Source organism: Epinephelus moara, chromosome 2 (assembly GCF_006386435.1).
Source record: "Epinephelus moara isolate mb chromosome 2, YSFRI_EMoa_1.0, whole genome shotgun sequence".
Taxonomy (NCBI): Eukaryota; Metazoa; Chordata; class Actinopteri; order Perciformes; family Serranidae; genus Epinephelus; species Epinephelus moara.
This window is the reverse complement of record NC_065507.1, coordinates 11,492,439-11,512,122: the sequence shown is the minus strand read 5'-3', so window position 1 is coordinate 11,512,122 and position 19,684 is coordinate 11,492,439. Positions and strand designations below refer to the sequence as shown.

Here is a 19,684-nt window from a genome sequence, read left to right as displayed (position 1 = left end):
GGCTCCTCTACATTTGTCATCATAGAGATGTGTAAAATTACCTTTTTATCATTCTTGTCAATATGTAACATTTAAAGGCCGTGCACTGTTGACAAGTGGCAGCCTCCAGGGACGAAAAATGAAGCCAACATGGAAGTGCCAAAAACTGCAGTTCTTTGAATGAGGCAGGCTCCAGAGGCAGATCAATCCCCACAGACCTCCATGTTATAATGTCCACATTAACAGCAGAAACAAACAGCCTGGAACAAAAAAACCCCCCCAGCTAATTTCATGACATCTGTACTATGAGGGAACTTTTAAAATAACTCAACCCTTTACATTTTATTAAAGTTACACATATTTAAGGGCGGGGCTATTTGAGCGACAAGCTGTCTGCGAGGTGTTTCCACGGTCTTGTGAGTCAGATCTACGCCTCACTCCTCTACAGCGCCACCCTCTTGTCCAAATATGGACCATTCTGGCTCCAATAAAACAAGATGGTGACTATCTAAAAGGTGTAAGACCATCATGATGACATTCGTTCGTACTCTCTGTATCAGCCTGGACTCTGTGCCACCCCAAACACTTTCAGTGGGTGGGAGTTCTCGCCTTGACAGATAAACTCCTTCAGCCAATCATCATCAAACAAAACACCGGAAACAGCTTCATCATCACCAACGGAGCCAGTTAATAAATCAACTTTTTGCTAAATCCATGTAGAAGAGCGGCTAAAACGTCTTTTCATTTGACTCACTTATTGCTGTGTTAACTCTACTAATGTTAGCGTTAGCTCTTGTTGCTTCAGGAGTCACCATTACTATTCTGCAAGCAGTGGCCTGCATTTTACATCAACTACAACGCAGTCCCTGATTAACTGCGTACATCGTCAACCATGGTGTGAATCCCTGATTGGCCCCGACTGGATTTTAAGCTCTGGATCTATGGCGGGGCGGAACAGTGTCCAGACTGATACAAAGAGTGAAACAGAAAGTTGAGCTCACATCATCAGGCTGAACTCGACTTCAAAATGGGAGTCCAAAAACCAATGGGTGACGTTACGGTAGCTCATCCATTGTTTGTTTTTTTACAGTAAACGGATCAACCCTGACAAAATGTCAAACATTTATTTAAATTGAAACTGTAGTGCGTTGAACACCGTGTTGTGTTACACAAGCGTACTACCCTTTAAAATGGCCGGGTTTATTGGCATGGAAAACAGATTAACATTGCCAAAGTAAGTGTAAAATAAAAACAAAATTTGTACGTACAAGAAGTAAGGATCTACTAGATATTAATTCACGTTGATGCTGATTGGGTAACACCTCTGACATGCTTTCCAAACAAGGGGAAACATACTTCAAACCCAGTTTACACCATTTGAAGGAGATGTCAAACAACAAAACTACAGCAAAGCGGTCTACACCATTTTTAGATTCAACGTGCCCCAGGCATTTCTACAGCAGACATTTTGATTTGTAATAACAAGAAAAGAGCAGGTGAAACAACTCTCATAACCGATGGCTCCATAATGGAACACAGCTGTCAATGCACATGAGCTTTTCCTGCTCGGAGAAGTCAAAATGTCCGCTGTGAAAGAAGATCTGTCTTGACCTGTCATGGTAGGAAAAGTGCAGGTGTAACTAATAACAATAGCTTTGCTCCATTCAAGGCCACACACCAGGACCTTGAAACTGAAGCAGTTAAATGGAATTCAGCCATGATTAGTCTTACTATTTACTCACACATGATGACCCACACAATGATTTGAATCCTGATTAGACTTCAGGATCGTGTAGGTGTGCACTCACTGAGCTTCAATGACATCCCCCTGACTCTCCTGTTAGCTTTGTTGCACCTGTGAGAGCGGAACAAATTACACCTTAAAGGTAAGTACACACCACACATTACACCTCTGACCTACAGTATGAATATTCACTACCTCTCCCAGCAACTGTGACCAATACAATATACTGTTTACAGCTGTGATTGCTCCACTCAATATTTATTCATTACTCTCGCTTGCTTTTTCAGAGCTGAGTGTGGAGCAATTAAACTGGCGGGTAATGTGACCACTACTTTACATGGGGTCTGGTGACCTCCCGAAACACCCAGCGTAGGTCCATCCACCTTCAACCTGTGCAGAGGACAAGTCGGTCGCAATAAATGAAAACAACAAGCGTGCAATCAATATACAAAAATAAATATAAGACTTCTCAGAGCTGGTACTCTAATAATTTCCAGTGATGCGAAGGGAAATTGCTAACTAATTACTGTTACTACATTATATTTAGAGGAGTCAAACATAATTACAAACACTAATTGCATTACCCAGAATTATGGGAACGTGAGGTCCATGTTAAGATGTGTTTTCGGAGTCACACAGGCACCTTCGATGGATACACACAGCATAAAAAGTTACAGAGAAAAAGCAAGCAGTATTCTCTCTGTTCTAATACATGACTGAAATTTGATTTTGCAAAAAATATTTATGTGCAAGGCTGGAAATTGTCTAATAAATCAAACACCACTAACAGGTCCATTCTTTGCTTCAGTATGCAACAGATACCACCACCCAGAAGCAGCAGCAGACCCCAGAAAATAAACAGACGTACAAAGAATTAAATTAGGTGTGATAGTTGGCCTGTTATAAAGCCACTAGTGAGGTACATCTTAAGACACCCACATTAAAACACAGGCGGTAATGTCTTTGTGTTCTCACAGGCAGATGCTGGAGGAGCTGATGGGTGGTGCATCTGTCAGTGGCATGCATCCTGCAGTTTGTTTTGCCGCTGCTGCTCGAGGTAGCGCTGAGCTGGTGACAAAGGGAACGTCTGACAGCATCCATCACGAGACTCCTGTGTCTTTGGTGCCCTGAGCAAACATCTGACAGTGGGGATAGCTTCATTTCGTGCCATTTCTTATCAATATCTCATAAGCTTTCGCTGCCTGTGGCTTTTAACAGACAAATGGAAGACATAAATGATAAATCTCTTGCACCAAGTACGAAATGATCCATTTTACACTGAAAACGAGATCAGTCAAGTCAAGGTGTCCCTTTGAATTTATTGGATGACAACACTTGGTACGCTGTGTACATGCACAACCGGGGACTTTCATTACCAAGGACACTGGTAATGATTGAACACAACACACACACACACTAAATGAGGTATGAATGTGTTGAGCTGCACAGGCCCGAGTCGATACCACACTCACGACTGGAGAGCTTTGAATGAACCTACAAAATGTGAAAGAATGTGCACCCATCAGTTAGAATATTTCATTTCCAGTGTACACGAGTAAAGAGATGGATTGAAGTAATACTACACCAACACAATGACCTTCTGTGAATCAATTAGTCACGCCATATTACTTTGTATGTGTGAAGAAAGCCTTGTTTTTCTTGTATGCCTCCACAGAAAACTGCAAACATATTGATTTATTGATTGGGGACCACGTCTAACAGCAGAACCATATCAAAACATCCATTCATGAACTCTCACACAGCTCGCGCAGTATAATTCAAGTCTCATTTATCCAGTCTCACTCAGTGCTTCCAAAAACATGCATTTCACTAAAACCTTAATATGTAAAATTAAAAGTGAAACTTATCTATGCTGTCCCTTTAAAACAAGACTCCAACACTAAGGTTTTTATAGTTTGGGAAGTAGAGGATACGTCTGGATAAATGAGACTTGGATTATATTGCATGTGCTGTGTGAGTTTGTAAATGGATGCTTTTATTTCGTAGTGCTGTTAAACATGGCCCCCAATCAATGAATCAGTTTGTCTTTTGTTCATATATTCAAGGTAACACAGTATGACTTATTGATTTTAAACCTGTCCACTGCTTTTCATCATTTATTATCCTGTGTTTCATGTACATTTATAATATACCTAATTTATTTTATTGTTGTATCGGTTCATTACTATGCAAAATTTCTCCCTCTGCACTAACCTATTTTTAGGAGTATTCACAATTCACTTTATTGCACTCTAATGTTGTTCTGGCCATGTGGAATGCCGTTTGCTGTACGTTCTTTACTTGACTACACCTGGATTTGTGAATAACATTTCGTTCACTGTATGCTGCTGTATATAGAGAATAACAAAACTAGAATTTACAAAAAGGTTATTTTGTGGGTGAAGCATTCCTTTAAGGTAGTGGGTCCCAACTGGTCCAGCTTTCTCCTTTGTCATCAGTTTGAGGTCTTAGTTTTATACATTCAGTGTCATACTTGTGTTTGGCCACGTCGTCGAGCTAGTTTCCGGTCTCCGTCAAGTAGCTGTCAGTCATTCACTTTACAGCAGAAAACAGCACTTCATTATAAAAGCTCCCTAACAGAAATTTACTGAACTGTGTTTTTTTTGGACAAACTTCACACATTTGCAGGTCACTTTTCGGTCCATTCAGAATGGGCCCACAACCCCCCCAGTTGGGAACCACTGCTTTAAGGAGCATTAAGCAGACCAGGGACCAGCTCCATGAAGGCCAGCACTTTGATCCAGTGCAAAAACATGTAGTATTACCTTATTTATACCATAGAGCTTTTCAGGTGAGAGGAGACAAGCACCCACAAGAAATCCAAATGAATATGAAGAGTATGCTCATTACTTTACACAGAACGATCCGTTCTAAAGCAGAAGACAGTGTGAACTGTAAAACTGTGCCACCAGTGTAGTGCATGCTTTATTAGTGCAACCCTAATTACACTCTCACTCAGGGCTGTCATTTTCTACCTCAGAACTATGAATGAATTGTGACAAACAACTGTGATTTTGTCTTTACAGTTTTTATTCACCTTTTATTACAAACAGCTCATCAGAGGAAACTCAGGAGAACCTGTAAGACAAAAAAGGCTGCAGGTCAGTGGATGAAGCTCAAACAGGAGAAAAGACCAAACTCACGCAGATATAGTTTATTGTTGCTGTACCTGATTATGATTTCTCTGCTGCTGCCTCCTCATCTCCACCCTTGGTGTTACGTGTGTAAATCAGCTGTGCTCTGTGTTTGGACACCAGCTTGATCATGCCTGGAAGACATGCACCATGTTGTCAGTCAGTATGTTCGCTTATTTTAGTTTCCCTGCACTGCATCTCACTTCAGACAGTGTGTACATCAGGTCATTTCCAGTGTCTCAGTGAAAGCTTCTAAATGCCTGAGATACAGATTACAGATCCATCTTCTGTGCTGTTTAAGTGTAAACAGTCGAACTGCAAATGATGTTGCCCCGTGCGTGAGACAATAGATTAATTTATCAGAACAAATCTGCACAGTCTGAAAACTTGTTTACGCTTTACATGGATGAATGCAGTTGAACTCTTATGGTAATACATCTTTTAAGCTGTGCGGATTTGAGTGTCTAGAAGACAAGTTTCTACCTCAATGCATTTTGCAATTTGAAAAAAAGATGGACAGCAAACTGTTTTGTTACAAGTGGCAGGTTTCACATAGACACTGAGCCAAGTTCACCATTAGAAATTAGATAAGACCATTAGATAACTGTTTGCTGTTAATAATTACAAGAGAAGAGTCAGGGATTTTGCATCAACCATGCAAATCACTCACTGTCAAATGGTTCTGCTACAAAAAACACTTTGACATGGATACAGAGTGAGTGAGCATTCATAAACGTTAGACACAGCTGACGAGAATTGCTGATGACTGTAGGGATTACTGATGGGACGAGTTTAATGTTGCATCACAACATTGTAGATGGTGAGAAGTTTTATTGTCAGAAACATCCCCACATCAGCCTCTAATGCAAAAGATGTATTATAGCAGAGGGAATATCTCAAAAGGTTGAAGGAAACATTCAGCCAAGTTTTAACTTTCAACTTCTAAGTGAAATATTGATTGCAAACATATGCAGACGAATACAAACAACATACAGATAAACCAACAAACAAAGTTGGTCAGGACACCCTGGAAACAATGTGAGACTTGAGCAGCAGAAGTGCTAAAATACTGCCATTAAATTCTTTGTGCCAAGCAATTTGTAGTTTACCTGATTACATTACCTTATCACTGGGCTGATGAAATACGATTTAAAAAAAAAAAAAATCTAATCTAAATGTATCCAAAATAACTACTTTAACAACTGAACCGTCAATACAAATTTTACCAGAATTGAGTAAATACACAGCCAGAAGAGGCGTGTAGTACCACTCTGCCTTGACGCAAGCCCTCTCATACAGCCCATCAAGATGATCTCGTAATATGACTGTGATTTGGATGCAGGTTTTGTATCTGATCCAGTCTGCACTATTTGGGGTTATGGGGCAGACAAATTCACCTTTGGCAAGCAGCTCCTGGAGGGCATTCCTGGCCAGGGAGCCACGGATCTTCAGCCTCTCAGACACGACGGCAGGGGTGATGAGCTTGTAGTTGGGGACTTCTTTGTACAACTTGTCGTAGGTTGCCTTGTCGAACAGGACCAGGTTGTTGAGCTTATCCCTCACTTTTCCCTTGGACCACTTCTGCTCAGAACCACACAGGAATAAAGTCTCGATCAGGAGAGCGCTACAGGGCACCAGATCAAAAATATATTCTGCAACCACATCTAATGTGTAGGGCCCCTCTCAATGAACATTAACCACTGCATACCTTCTTCTTGGCTTTGCCTCCGGACTTGTTGACTGGGTCCTTGTCCTTCTTGGACTTCCCAGTGTCCTTCTTCTTGTCTTGCTTGGGAGGCTAAAAACAGATGACAACACGTTATAACCCTCCAGTGTCTCACATTTCAACTGTTGGTACAGATGGATCCTGTGTGCACACGCTTCAACATCTGGGTGTTTGAGTAAAGGATGCTTGTGCAGTTAAATGATGGCAAAAAAAAAAGACAACCCCGGTCATGACCAGAGCGAGCAGCCTGAGAGTAACTCGGCAGGCCGGCATGGGATGGCCTAGTGTGCGTCCTCAAAAAGCGTTACAAGGCTCACATTTTACGTTGATTATTGTCATTGTCAAAATAAGAGGACATTGTATTAACCTTTCACTGTTAGCGGCATGTGTACATGTATAAATATAGCCCTCATTTTAGCAGAATTGTGACTGACAACTTAGCTAGGCTATGTGTGTTGCATGAAAGCGTGGTGGAATTAGCAAGCTAGCTAGCTAACTAGCCAGCCGCTAATTGAGTAAAATTTTAACAATTTATTGCTTCGGTCACACACTTTTATCACATCGTTGGACAATATAAAGCCACCGCCAGATAATCCGAGTAATTAGAACTCGGCATGAGTTACAGAAACATGGGAAATGTCTCATTTGTTTCGACAAAACGCGTAATAACTATCCTCACCATGTTTCCTCGTCAAGATGTCGGAGCGAAAGGAAGTTCACCCGTGTAAGAGCCCCTTAGTCAACCTGTATATGCGGAAACGGAAAAGGGAATTATGGGAAATTGAGTTCTTTCGTGTTTAACTATTCTTATTGTTATTGGCTCAACAGTTTGCTGCGCAACAGTTATACCGACAGGTTTGAGATTAAAACGAAGATTTAAATTAAGAAAGAAAATACAAACTAGCTAAATATGAGCTCGTATAGATTTGTTGTAGTCGTTTGACACTGTGACGTCACGTGACAGTTGTGTCAGCTGAGCAGGACGTCGCAAAGATGGTGATCTTCAGTGTGTATGTGGTGAACAAGGCTGGAGGTTTAATTTACCAATATGACAACTATGTCCCGAGAGCGGAGGCCGAGAAAACATTTAGCTATCCTTTAGATTTAGTGCTCAAACATCACGATGAAAAGGTCGTCGTGTCGTTTGGACAGCGGGACGGAATCAGAGGTAACATATCGTTAGCTCATTTCACTAGCTAGCCTAGCTAGCTAGGGAGGGAAGTGGGATCAAAACCAATCAAGTAAATGTACTAATAAATGGACCAGTCATCTATGCCAAGTGTTTAACTAGATAGCATTTATTTTGGATTGCTTCCTCTGGTTAAACATTGGCTAAAATGTTCCTACTCTGCAGTCTGCCTCTGCATGGTAATACATTTTGCAGTTAAAGTGGCCTTACTATGATGGTACAGCTGTGAAAATGCCTTTGAATGTTCTGTGGTGTAAGTATTTCACAATAAAGTCTGTGTTTTCTGTAACTGAATGACCTGTGTTGTCATTCTGCAGTGGGCCATGCAGTGCTGTCCATCAATGGAGTCGATGTGCTTGGCAAGAACACAGCAGAAGGAAAGGACATCATTGAATACTTAAAGGATCCCTCAAATTACCCAGTGTCTATTCGCTTTGGACGAGCACGCCTGAGCTCCAATGAGAAGCTGATGCTGGCATCTATGTTCCATTCGTAAGTTGTATCAGTGTCTCACAGAGAGCTCAGGGCCTGATGTGTCTGACATGACTTTTTCTATCCTGATGCCAATTCCGATACCTAATCTCAGGGTATTTCTCTATCCAACCCCCCTTACTGGAACTGATTACGATCATTTCTCTATGTGTACAGTAATGACAGGCTCTAACTACACATCAGGTCATATTCTGTCGATTCATATCTCTTTAACTTTTGCAAATTTAAACCAAAAAGGCTTCACTTAGTTTAATTACATGCTTCTGCATCTCCTCACCAAACCACTTCACCTGTGCTTGGCTCCATGTGATTTCATAACAAAGGCTACCATATATTATAAAGCATCTTTTTCTACCCTGATTCCAGTTCTGATACCCAAACTCAGGGTATTTGTCTGTGCTGAGTACCAGCACAAGACCAGTGCTATTTCCCTGCTAACTGGACCAAATTAAAGTCATTCTTCTATGTGCATAATAGAGCCTGACCGATACATCCCCTATCACAGATATGTCGGTGTTGACGCACATGTTGTCCAATATGCCTCGATATGAAAATTTCTACATAACACAATGCAGAAAAAGATGTTTGAGATAATTTATAATCATTAAATCACCCATGAAGTTTACTGTTTCAGTGCACTGAGGTCATTTTAACCGTAAAGTTTATTGTCAAAATGTAAAATTTCCTGCCTCATTATATGTCTTTGTCACAAGTGTTTAATTACAAGAAAATATATGTTTTTGTATATGTATATAGTGTGTAAGTAATATCGGCTGATATATCAATATCAGAAGTTTTTACTCCCTACTATCAGTATCAGCATCAGCTCCAAAAATCCAGTATGGATCAGGCTCTAGTGCACAGTAAAGACTGCAACTACACATCAATTGATATCTATAAGTAGAGACGTTCATACATCAACACCCTTCTTCAGCTTGTGCAAATTTAAATTGAGGAAAATAAGGAAAAAGGTTTGGTTGCTTGGCTCCATGTTTAAAACTACTTCTGATTTCACAGTAAAGGCTACAGTGTATTGTCTTGTAGATAGTCACGTCGGAATCTGCTCACTAAAGTAAATTTTGGCACCAGTCAGTATCGGTTGATCCCTGTCTCAAACATTAAATTGCCTATCTTTGTGTTTCCCCAGCTTGTTTGCTATAGGTTCACAGCTGTCTCCTGAGGTTGGCAGCTCAGGGATTGAGATGCTAGAGACGGACATGTTCAAACTCCACTGCTTCCAGACTCTCACAGGTCAGTAGTGTAAGTGAGTGTTACTGCAGGTGAACCAAAGGCCCATGCAGTAATTTTGTTGTCAGTCATAAAGCCACTGACAGAAAAAAGCAGAGAAATCCAGTCCCCTTAAAAATCCACCCACTCAGCAACATCCTTATAAATGAGCCGTCAACATGACACATCTATTTACTATAAGTGTGACAGTAGCAATTTTAAAAGTGACGTCTTTCTCGCTGCTTGTTCCATTTCTGTTCTTTCAGGGATAAAGTTCATTGTGCTCGCGGACCCTCGACAGTCTGGTATTGATGCGCTACTGAGGAAGATTTATGAGATCTATTCAGATTTTGCCCTCAAGAACCCGTTTTATTCTTTGGAAATGCCGATCAGGTAACAGAGGGATTCAGGATGATGAAAATTAGTATTTGGCACTTGGTACATTTCAGATTACAAACCAAGTGTCCAGTGTCTAACACCCACGTGTCCTTTGATGCCACTTTATTTGTCTGATTTTCAGGTGTGAACTCTTTGACCAGAATTTGAAGAGCTCGCTGGAGATCGCAGAGAAAGCTGGCAACTTCGGAGCTGGATCTTGAACCAGAGAAGAGTAGAAAGAGCGTGCTATCATTTCTAACCACAACAGATCCCCTGACTTATTTTAAAGTTGGTTTGCGTTCAGTTTGCGGGAAATACAAGTGGATTTTGTGTCTTTTTCCAAGTTGGTATCAGTTGACACATTGTAAATACATTTTGTTTTGTAAATACTTGAAGATTAAATGCTGCGAAAGTTTCACATCATGTTTGTTTTTGCTGCAAATACGTTGAATTAATGAGGCATTCAACTGTAGTCTAAGGGGCACTGAGAATAAACAATGACAGTGACTGAAAAAACATAAACAACAAAGTAGCATTTATTCAAGCCTTTGACTGTTCTCAGAAGGAAGACCCCATATTTTAGCTTTCTACAAAAAAGATGTGCAAGTGTTGTAATTCCATCACGAGTCATATTACAGAGTTGTTGTTTCTTTAACACAGATACTGTATAACGTACCAGTTTCCTAACCAGGTTCCAGTTTTGTGCTCCTATGATTGAAATAACTTTCCTGTAATTGTGTTTTGCGACACTTCATTATATGACATAATGTGCAGTCATTCACGTTCCCTTGTTGAGTCATTGATGCCATGTTTACAGACTAAATACGGTTTGTAGAAAAGCACCTTCACAACAGGCTTCTGAAGAAAAAGCCCTCAACTCAAGAGAGCTTCATTTCTGTTTATGTCTGGTCGAAGAGAGAAAATACTGTTGTATACAAAAAAAAAAAAAATCAAGTAAATATCTGACAATACGATGATGGCTCAGAGTACCCAGTTTTCCTCTGGGTGCGGAGGATGAGGTGTGATGATGTTTTAGTCGGTCTTCTTGGACACGTGACCCATCTTGGTGCGGATGTTGCGCAGCAGGAAGTATCCAATAGTGGTGATGCCACAGACGAACTCTGCTACCCAGAAGGCTGTTTCCCAGCCGTAGTGCTTGGCAATGGTGCTGAAGGGTAGTCCAGACAGGAAGCCGCCAACTGAGGAGGACACAAAATTATAAGTACTCCATGGATTAGAGATTATAGAAAGTGAATTGTCTGATATATAAACTAAACCAAGTAAACTGTATCACTTAGACACTATTGGTGCGGCGGTTCGAAAAATGAAAACCAATCAACTTACTGTTGGCCATCAGGGCAACAATAGCATGTGACGTCCCACAGTAGTTGGATGGGGCGCTCTCGTTGGCTATAACTCCAAATAAAGCTATTGGTCCATAAGAGGAGAAACCAAAAACAGCACCCAAACTGAGTATCCACACCTGAACGTACAAATGAGAGGTACAGTCATGAGGTGAGCATGCATTAAGGCAACTATGAGTAAGTCATTTTTTGTCCAATGGGGTGTCAGTGTAGGAGCGGATACCTTTGAGCTGTCAGGAGAAACTGTGACTCTGAACAGGTACATGGACACAAACATCCCAGCCATCATGCAGATCAGGATGAAATGCCGAGGGTTGCCGTAGAGTTTCATGCCTTGCTGTACAAAGTAAGGAAATATACATGTAAGTCATAAAATGGAGGCCAAAAAGCAAAGATTATTATCATTTTAAGGGTTGTGAGACATCTGAGACTTAGAATGTGCACAGAGTTGGTCCTAACATATTTCACTGCTGTGTACTGACAGTGAACATGTCACTCTTTTCACAGAGGCAGTTTCCCCTCTGTGCAAATTACTAACACAAATATGACTTTGTGGTTTGTTGCAGTGTTTCTCAAATGGTGTGCTGTGATGCCAATCCAGGTGTGCCGTGGAACTTTATAATAACCACACATTATTACTGCAATATTCAACTGGGCCTATACAGAAAGTTATGATTTCATTTTTAATTGACTGTATCGGTATGTTGTGTGCACCCATTTCCTAATAAAGAGGCAAACTCTAGCAATTTATTTAATTTCATTTAAAAACCCTTCATGGGGAACCTATTTGTCGCCGTTTGCACTTAGGAATTCTAAGTGTGTGACACATCAAAAGCCCTGATTGGCAGCCAGTGTGAGGGATGATAACAATATCAAGGAGAAAGTCATGAGTGGGACAATAGATCGCTTTATTGTACGGCGCAACTTACAACAAAGCACCAGGGAAGACGACCTACCTCCGAAAGTAGACAGTATCACGAAAGCTACCTGTCTTATTTTTCCTTATTTTTATTGTCTTATGTCCTGATAAGAGTGATAACACACGTTATAGAAGCTATTGTGCAAACATATACAGGTGTGCTTTGAGATTTTGGCTTGCCCCTTAGTGTGCCCTGGGCACAAAAAGTTTGTAAACCACTGGTGTATTGTATAGGCTCAGGAGTAACTAAGAGCAGCTGATGCTTAAAAGGTATACAATGCAGGATTCTCGGGTACGGTTTGAAAACACACTAGCCATCGAAAGTGAATTCAAAAGCCAACCCCAGATTCACTCATTTGGCGTTTTGCCTCAGTGTATTTGCGTTTTTCTGCGCTGTCTCTCTTAGATGGCTGCTGCTTATGGTCTGGCACATGGTCACTACCTTTCCATGAAGCCCCAACCTCACCTGAGCACCGTGGGGTACACACGCATAAACACATCAAAATGAATACATAAAATGGGAAGAATAAAAGAAAATACAGGAAATGGGACCTGCGAAAAATACACCACACCACACTTATAGACGGTTGCAAGTGATGACTGAGAGGGATTACTTCTGTCTGTCTTCTGTCTATATGTAATTTTTTAGAAAAAATCCTGCAGAGTGCACCTTTAACTTGCATGCAAAAAAACAAGAGGAAGGACAGAGGCAATTCAGGGCTAATCACTGTGCTGGTTAATGATCATAAAGTTGCACCTCCTTAGTACTTCTCTGCTATGAAAATCTTTCAGGATCGTGTGGCAACCATTCATTCATTCATGTTCGTAACCGCTTATCCTCTTGAGGGTGGCGGGGGGACTGGAGCCTATCTCAGCTGACATTGGGCGAGAGGCAGGGTACACCCTGGACAGGTCACCAAACTATCACAGGGCTGACACATAGAGACAGACAACCATTCACGCTCACATTCACACCTACAGACAATTTAGAGTTATCAATTAACCTGCATGTCTTTGGACTGTGGGAGGAAGCTGGAGTACCAGGAGAAAACCCACGCTGACAAAGCCATATGACAAAATGTATTAGAATGTATTCAGATATAAACTCACTTTGGCCACCGCCTTGTCAGAGAAGTAACCTGCAGCGAGACTGCCCAACAGGCCTCCAACCTCCAGGGCACTCATGTATGAGCTACCTATGAAGAAGAACATAGTGATTGAAAAGAAATTATAAGCGAACTCTCAACTTATTTCTCAGCAGAAATGGGAGGTGTCCACCAACTCTTCCATACCCATAAGTGCAGACTGGCCCTTGTCCTGAATGAGGAACAGCTGGCCCCAGTCTGTGCAGACTGTCTTCACCCCAAACACCACCAGATAGGACACAGATAGCAGCCACAGATAGGGTGACAGCAGGAATTCCGACAGGGTGCTCTCATCAGTGGAGGCTCCTGAAAAGGAAGCAGTCACAAGACAGAGTGTTATTATTGTGAGGTGGGGATGGGAAGGATCTCTACTTCTAATCAGATTAATGCTAAAACATATCTTCTATCTGACATTGCCTTTGTAAGAGCTAGACACAGCTCACACAAATGACATGTGAGGGACACACTGGGTACGGAGTCCACCATGTTGGTGACCTTTAGTCACAACACGAGAGGCACATGCTTCACACACACACACACACACACACACACACACACACACACACACACACACACACACACACACATCCGGAGCATGCACAGCTATATGTGAACTGAGTGTTGCATATGTTTAAACAAATATACTGTGTGTATACGCAGTGGCTAAAAACTTGTGAGTGTCATCAAACTGAGGATTCATTACAAATCATTCAGTAAAAGTCAGTCTCACCTCCTTTGCTCTTCTTGGCTCCTGTGTCTATATTGGGCAGCCCCACCTCCTTGGGCTCATTCTTGATGAGCAGCAGACAGCAAAAGGAGGCCACCACACAAATCATCCCAGATACCGACAGTATCGTCCTCCAACTGTAACTCTGGGTCAGCACTGTAGCAATAATGGGGCCCAAGCTGCCAGCCAGATTCATGCTGCAGGAGAGAACGGCCCACCATGTCCCGAACTGAGAGGGCTCAAACCACTGACGGCGGAGGAGAGGAAATAATGACACGAAATCATGACAGAGCAGACAGGAAGTGTCATTATCTGGCCTTTGATGTACAGGAAGGACAGAATAATTGAACCAGTGCAGCGTTCTGAATTGACAGCAGGTAATAACTGAATGACGGTCATTTGACAGTTGGAGTACTGGATGATGTGACAGGCCACAAATCAGTGACGTCAAACAGAGACAGGAGGAACATTTCACTCATGCTGTACATACATTATAACACTGGTTACATCTCTTAAGCTTGCATGCATTGCAAACATCTACTGAGGAACACTGAAACAATATTGAGGTAAAGCAAAGTATTGTTTCATTACATTCTTACTATGAGCAGCTGGGTCCTAAATGAACACTCCATTTTCTGCAAAATCCAATCAGGATTTATTTACATTTCTAAAAAATAGGTTGAGAGTGGAGGGGTTGTTTTACCACACCCAGTCCTGATGAAGATTGTCTGATATTTTAAGCGTTAAAATCCCAATAAATAACACATTTAACTCCTTATTTTTGTGTGTTACATACATCTGATTCGGACTGTCTTTCTACCTAAACCTGAACCTAGTTCAGTTAACTATCAGGTGTAATATGGTGCCTATTTGGTCTTTATAACATGTGATGAATGTGATGTGATATACTGGCTTGTGGCTCAGGTACCTTGCGCAGCACCCTACCGCAGGGAGGCCAGCCAAGGCCCTGGCCCAGGCCATTGAAAAACCACAGGACGGAGAAGGCAGCAACAGTGGAGGACCAGGAGAAGACCACGTTGATGCCTCCCACCATGCACAGGCCAATGGAGAAGAGCCAGCGGGCACTGATCTGGTCCGAAAGCACGCCACTGATGAACTTACTGATAGCGTAGGCCAAAGACTGACTGCTGGTGATCATGCCTGATCAAAGGGGAGGCAAGAGAAGAGGAGCAGATGAAACTTCTAGGAAGGTTTTTCTGGTCCTAAATATTCCTGACATGTATAATATGTAATAGTATGTATGGGAGTTAGTCAGTTATGCTTATGATGCAGACATTTTCAGGGTTAAATAATTCGTCAAGCTTTGTATTTCAACAAGTTTCAAGTTTAAAAAAGTATGCAAAATGCTACCTATGTACGGTAACAGCATTAATTGTGATTTATCTTTAATAAAATGTGCAAAAAATCAAGAGTGTCATACCCAAGTCATCCTTATCCAGCTCAATTTCTTGCATGAGCGAAGGCATCACGAAGGAGAAAGTCTTTCTGTTAAAGTAGTACAGTGTGTAGCCTACGAACATGGCCAAAAATATAGTGGCTCGGTAGTATCCATAACTTGCTTTAGCCATGTCTGCGGATTAAATTCTATAAAAATGGCAGAAGGTGGAAAGAACAGAGGACAAATCCAGAGGTGGGAGCAAGCTCCTGGTGTTTCACAGACGTCTGCGGCCTGTGACAGTGAACTTTGCTACAGGATCCCCTGCAGAATAGGCTGCCTACAAGCAGAAACGTGCGCGCAATCAGTAGGGGAGGTTAATGGTCAACTTGTCTGGCCCGGAGTTGATTTTATCTGTGTTGTTACTATGAGCTGCAGGACACTCAGAGGGAAATCAATCAGTTTGTGACATCAACACTGTGTAAATCTGTTGTTTTCTCTGGGCACCTATTAAAAAAACAGGGTCCCTCTACTTGGACAATGACCTAGGTGTTCTTTCCATCTGTTGCTGTTCGTCCATGTGAGGATGTTGTGGAAGGAGTCCTCAGATTGATGCGGTTAATCATTTACTGGGGAGTCCAATGGCTGGAGCAGGACAGGAGGAGGCTCCTTCAAGTGGGTGTGCGAGCTGTGGTGATTTTCAATGGTCCTGTCACAAAAACACCATGTACAAAATGTGTTCAGAGTTGCAAAAGACAGACTACACGGGCATTGTGGGGAATTTAATGTGAATAAGGCATGACGTGACTGGAAACATGCTAAGGAGGCTTAAAAGAAAGTACTTACGTGTAGGGTCTGGCTGCAGAGCTCCGTGCTCGGACCCTCCGTCTCCGTCTGACTCCTCCTGAGCTTGATCAAGGAAGGTAATTGCTAACTGTGTACGTAATTAACGACCATCAGGATCCAATATCAAGCGCTCATTAGTTAAAATAAGAGGAGTTTCGCCGACACATCAGACATCACGGAGGCTCTCATAGGAATGAATGGACTTCCGGTTAACTCGCATACGTACTCAAAGTGGAAACAAGGCGTGAGCCACACGACCTCCACCAATAACACCAAGGTAAACAGTACAACCCCTTTTTAATTCCTTAAAAAACTGTAACTGATAAAGTTATGTTAAGTAACGTAACGTTAAGCAGCAAACACGTTAACGTTAAACACCACTCACCTTGAGTTAGCTAACGTTAGCTAATGCTAATTTCGTGTACAATAACGTTAGCTTATGCTAGCATACACAGTAACGTTGGTAACGTTACCCAAGTTATTTGCTGTTTAACGTTACTTAACCTAACTTAATATGATATATGTTACAGTTATATAGAAATAAAAATAACGGTTGTATTATTGACCTTGGCGTTAGTGGTGAAGGTCGCGTGCCAATAACACCTTAGCGCTACGTAACGTTACCCTGTGAAGCAAAGGCATCTTAACACACACTTACACACACGCATGACACATTGATAAAACGACTAACAATAGGCTATGCAGCCTAAACGTGAAACCAAATGTAGTCAGTCAGCTTACATGATGATCTCGTGATGCCTGTTACATATACAGTGTCACAGTGTATTAAGGTACATCAGTAGGCTTTTCTGCCTGCACTTGGTTTTAGCTCAGAGGCCACACTAGCATATGCATTTACTTTTTCTAGTCAACAGAGTTAAACTTTGCACAATGGTATTTTGAGCTTCACATTCTGGTCTTTAACACAACTGGTTTTCATGTAATTGTGAGCTTCCTCTTTGAATCTGTCCTCCAATGGGACTTTCTTCTGCGATGTGACTTTGAATGTAGCTCATTACCAGTTAAACTTTCTGCTTTCCATCAGCAAGTCCTTCTCTATTGGAAGTTAATTTGCAGTCATAATTTTACACCACATAACACACCAGTTTGGAATAACAGGTACATATTGCTTAGTAGAAAATCTGTGTATATCGAGGAATGGAGATCCAAAGGAATCTGGGCTGTTGCACATTTTCTGGATGATACTGGAAACATGTTACAGCATGAGGATTTTTGTAAAAAGTACAAAAATGTAGTGTTAAGCATTATGATAGAGTGATAAAAGCCATACCAATTTCTCTGAGGTCAATGGTTAGAGAAGACATTAGGTACTCTGAGGTCTCCCCTGACCTGAGACAGCTCTGCTTCAGATGATTGTATTTTTGTGATTTTAAATGTACCAACAAAGTTATTAGAAATATTTTGCTAAAAGAGTATTACCCTAACCAACAAAGTTATTAGAAATATTTTGCTAAAAGAGTATTACCCTAACCCAGTAAAAAGAATGTATATTCTCAAGGAATTTGAAGTGGAAAAAATTATATTTCATTTCCACTCCCACCTAAAGTAAAAGTCAAATTCAAAATTTTAAATGAAATTTACCCAACGAACGAATTTTTAAGATTAAGGTTTAACTTTGAGTTTAATAATTGTGTTTTTTGTGAAAGAGAAATTGAAAGTTTGGAACCTCTTTTCTTTCATTGAGATTCAGTGCAGTCTTTCTGGAGCGAGATGCAGAGCTGGCTACAGTCCAAGGAAACTGAGTTACCTTTAACAGTGAAGACAATTATATTTGGTGTTTTTGGTGAAAATAAGAACGTGGACTTTGTCCTCAACACTTTGGTTTTATTGGGAAAGTTCTTCATTCACAAATGCAGATATTTTAAGACCAAACCGTGTTTGACTCATTGGAGGAATGAGCTAAAACTCTTGAGTAAGTCCCTGAGTCTTGTTAAAGAAAAGAAAGCCCTTAAATTATTTCTTTACTAGAAACATTTAAGTTAATATGAGATGGCCCCTGTGATTTATTTTTTATTTTGTTGTATTTGTTTGTTTGTTTGTTTTTTATTTTATTTGGTATTATGTTTGTATTATAATTAGGTTCATGATGTATGTTTTGCAATTATTGAACTTGCTCAACCCAAGGCAAAAAATATGTGGTTTTGTATGTCTGTTCTGTGCCTTGTTTGTTTGTATCTATCTTTCAATTTAAAAAATAAATAAATAAATAAATAAAAATCTGTCCTCCAATGGATTCTGTGTATTGTGTTGGGACAGCTCCATCTAGTGGCTGATTGTTCAACTACAACAAGTAGCCCATACACACCGATCAGCCAAAACATTAAAACCTTTGTGGGTGAAGTGAGTAACATTGATCATTTTGTTACAGTGCAATGTTCTGCTGGGAGACCTTTGGTCATGGCCCTCAACCCACCCAAACACCGCTGTGGGCTAAGTAACAGTACTCCCTGATGGCAGTGACCCCCCCCCCAGCGGAAAAATGAGCCATGCCACACCACAAAAACTGCTCAGGAATGGCCAGAGGAACATGACAAAAAGCTCAAGGTGTCAACCTGGCCTCCAAATCTCCCACACCCCAATCAGATTGAGCATCTTGGGACGTGCTGGTACCCCACCTCACAACTGACAGGTCTCAGATGATCCGGAGCTCCTGGTGCCAGACACCACAGGACACCTTCCAGAGGCCTTGACATGTCAGAGAAAAGTCCGATCCAGGGAGGCCCCACTGTGGATTAGGGGTACCTCTGAGGTACCAGCACGTCCCATGGATGCTCGATCAGATTTGGATCTGGGGAATGTGGAGGCCAGGTCGATGTCTTCAGCTTTTTGTCACGTTCCCCAGGCCATTCCTTAGCAGTTTTTTGTGGTGTGGCATGGCGCATTCTTCTGCTGGGGGCCCACTGCCATCAGGGAGCACAGTTGCCGTGAGCAGGGGTTACTTAGCCCACAGCGGTGTTCAGGTGGGTGGAGGGTGTCAAGTGGCATCCACATGACTGCCATGACCAAAGGTCTCTGTAACAACTGTATAATGTTAAGATACATTTCTAGAACGACAGAAAAAAAATCCAGAATGTAAAGATACAACTATGAAATGTAAGGATATAGTTGTAGAATGATGGGTTATAATTACAGAATATAAAATTAAAGTTCTAGAAAGTCAAATTACATGCTGGAATTTGATAATTCACATCAACATCTGAATGTTGTAATTCTAGAATTTTTAACTTATATGTGTAAAATTTTAACTTTACAATTCTAAAATGTGAAAATTTGAGGAGGTACATTTTTGTCATGATTGCTGAAATTGTCACTATATCCTCACAGTAGTAAATCTGTTAAAAAATAAGGTTTCTCGTGCTCCTTTGCCAGAATTCAC

General features: G+C 41.3%; 3 protein-coding genes across 3 annotated transcripts; 1 reads left to right on the top strand and 2 right to left on the bottom strand.

Annotated features, from left to right (window-relative positions):
- Positions 1-4,756: 4,756 nt before the first annotated feature.
- rps25 (ribosomal protein S25) lies at positions 4,757-7,413 on the bottom strand. The gene is made up of 5 exons (XM_050074276.1): positions 7,284-7,413; positions 6,587-6,676; positions 6,276-6,459; positions 4,914-5,012; positions 4,757-4,822 (listed from the first exon to the last, which is right to left on the bottom strand). The coding sequence occupies exons 1-4, from the start codon at positions 7,284-7,286 to the stop codon at positions 4,918-4,920; spliced, it is 372 nt and encodes a 123-aa protein (XP_049930233.1). The 5' UTR covers positions 7,287-7,413; the 3' UTR covers positions 4,757-4,822; positions 4,914-4,917.
- Positions 7,414-7,552: 139 nt separating this feature from the next.
- Positions 7,553-10,667, top strand: trappc4 (trafficking protein particle complex subunit 4). The gene is made up of 5 exons (XM_050074265.1): positions 7,553-7,772; positions 8,111-8,285; positions 9,433-9,536; positions 9,779-9,905; positions 10,033-10,667. Exons 1-5 carry the CDS (start codon positions 7,598-7,600, stop codon positions 10,109-10,111), a joined length of 660 nt encoding a protein of 219 aa, XP_049930222.1. The 5' UTR covers positions 7,553-7,597; the 3' UTR covers positions 10,112-10,667.
- slc37a4a (solute carrier family 37 member 4a) lies at positions 10,409-16,432 on the bottom strand. Its single transcript, XM_050074250.1, has 9 exons — positions 16,288-16,432; positions 15,487-16,150; positions 14,974-15,206; positions 14,049-14,292; positions 13,466-13,624; positions 13,284-13,369; positions 11,478-11,591; positions 11,235-11,373; positions 10,409-11,089 (listed from the first exon to the last, which is right to left on the bottom strand). Exons 2-9 carry the CDS (start codon positions 15,632-15,634, stop codon positions 10,923-10,925), a joined length of 1,290 nt encoding a protein of 429 aa, XP_049930207.1. The 5' UTR covers positions 15,635-16,150; positions 16,288-16,432; the 3' UTR covers positions 10,409-10,922.
- Between the last annotated feature and the right edge of the window lie 3,252 nt (positions 16,433-19,684).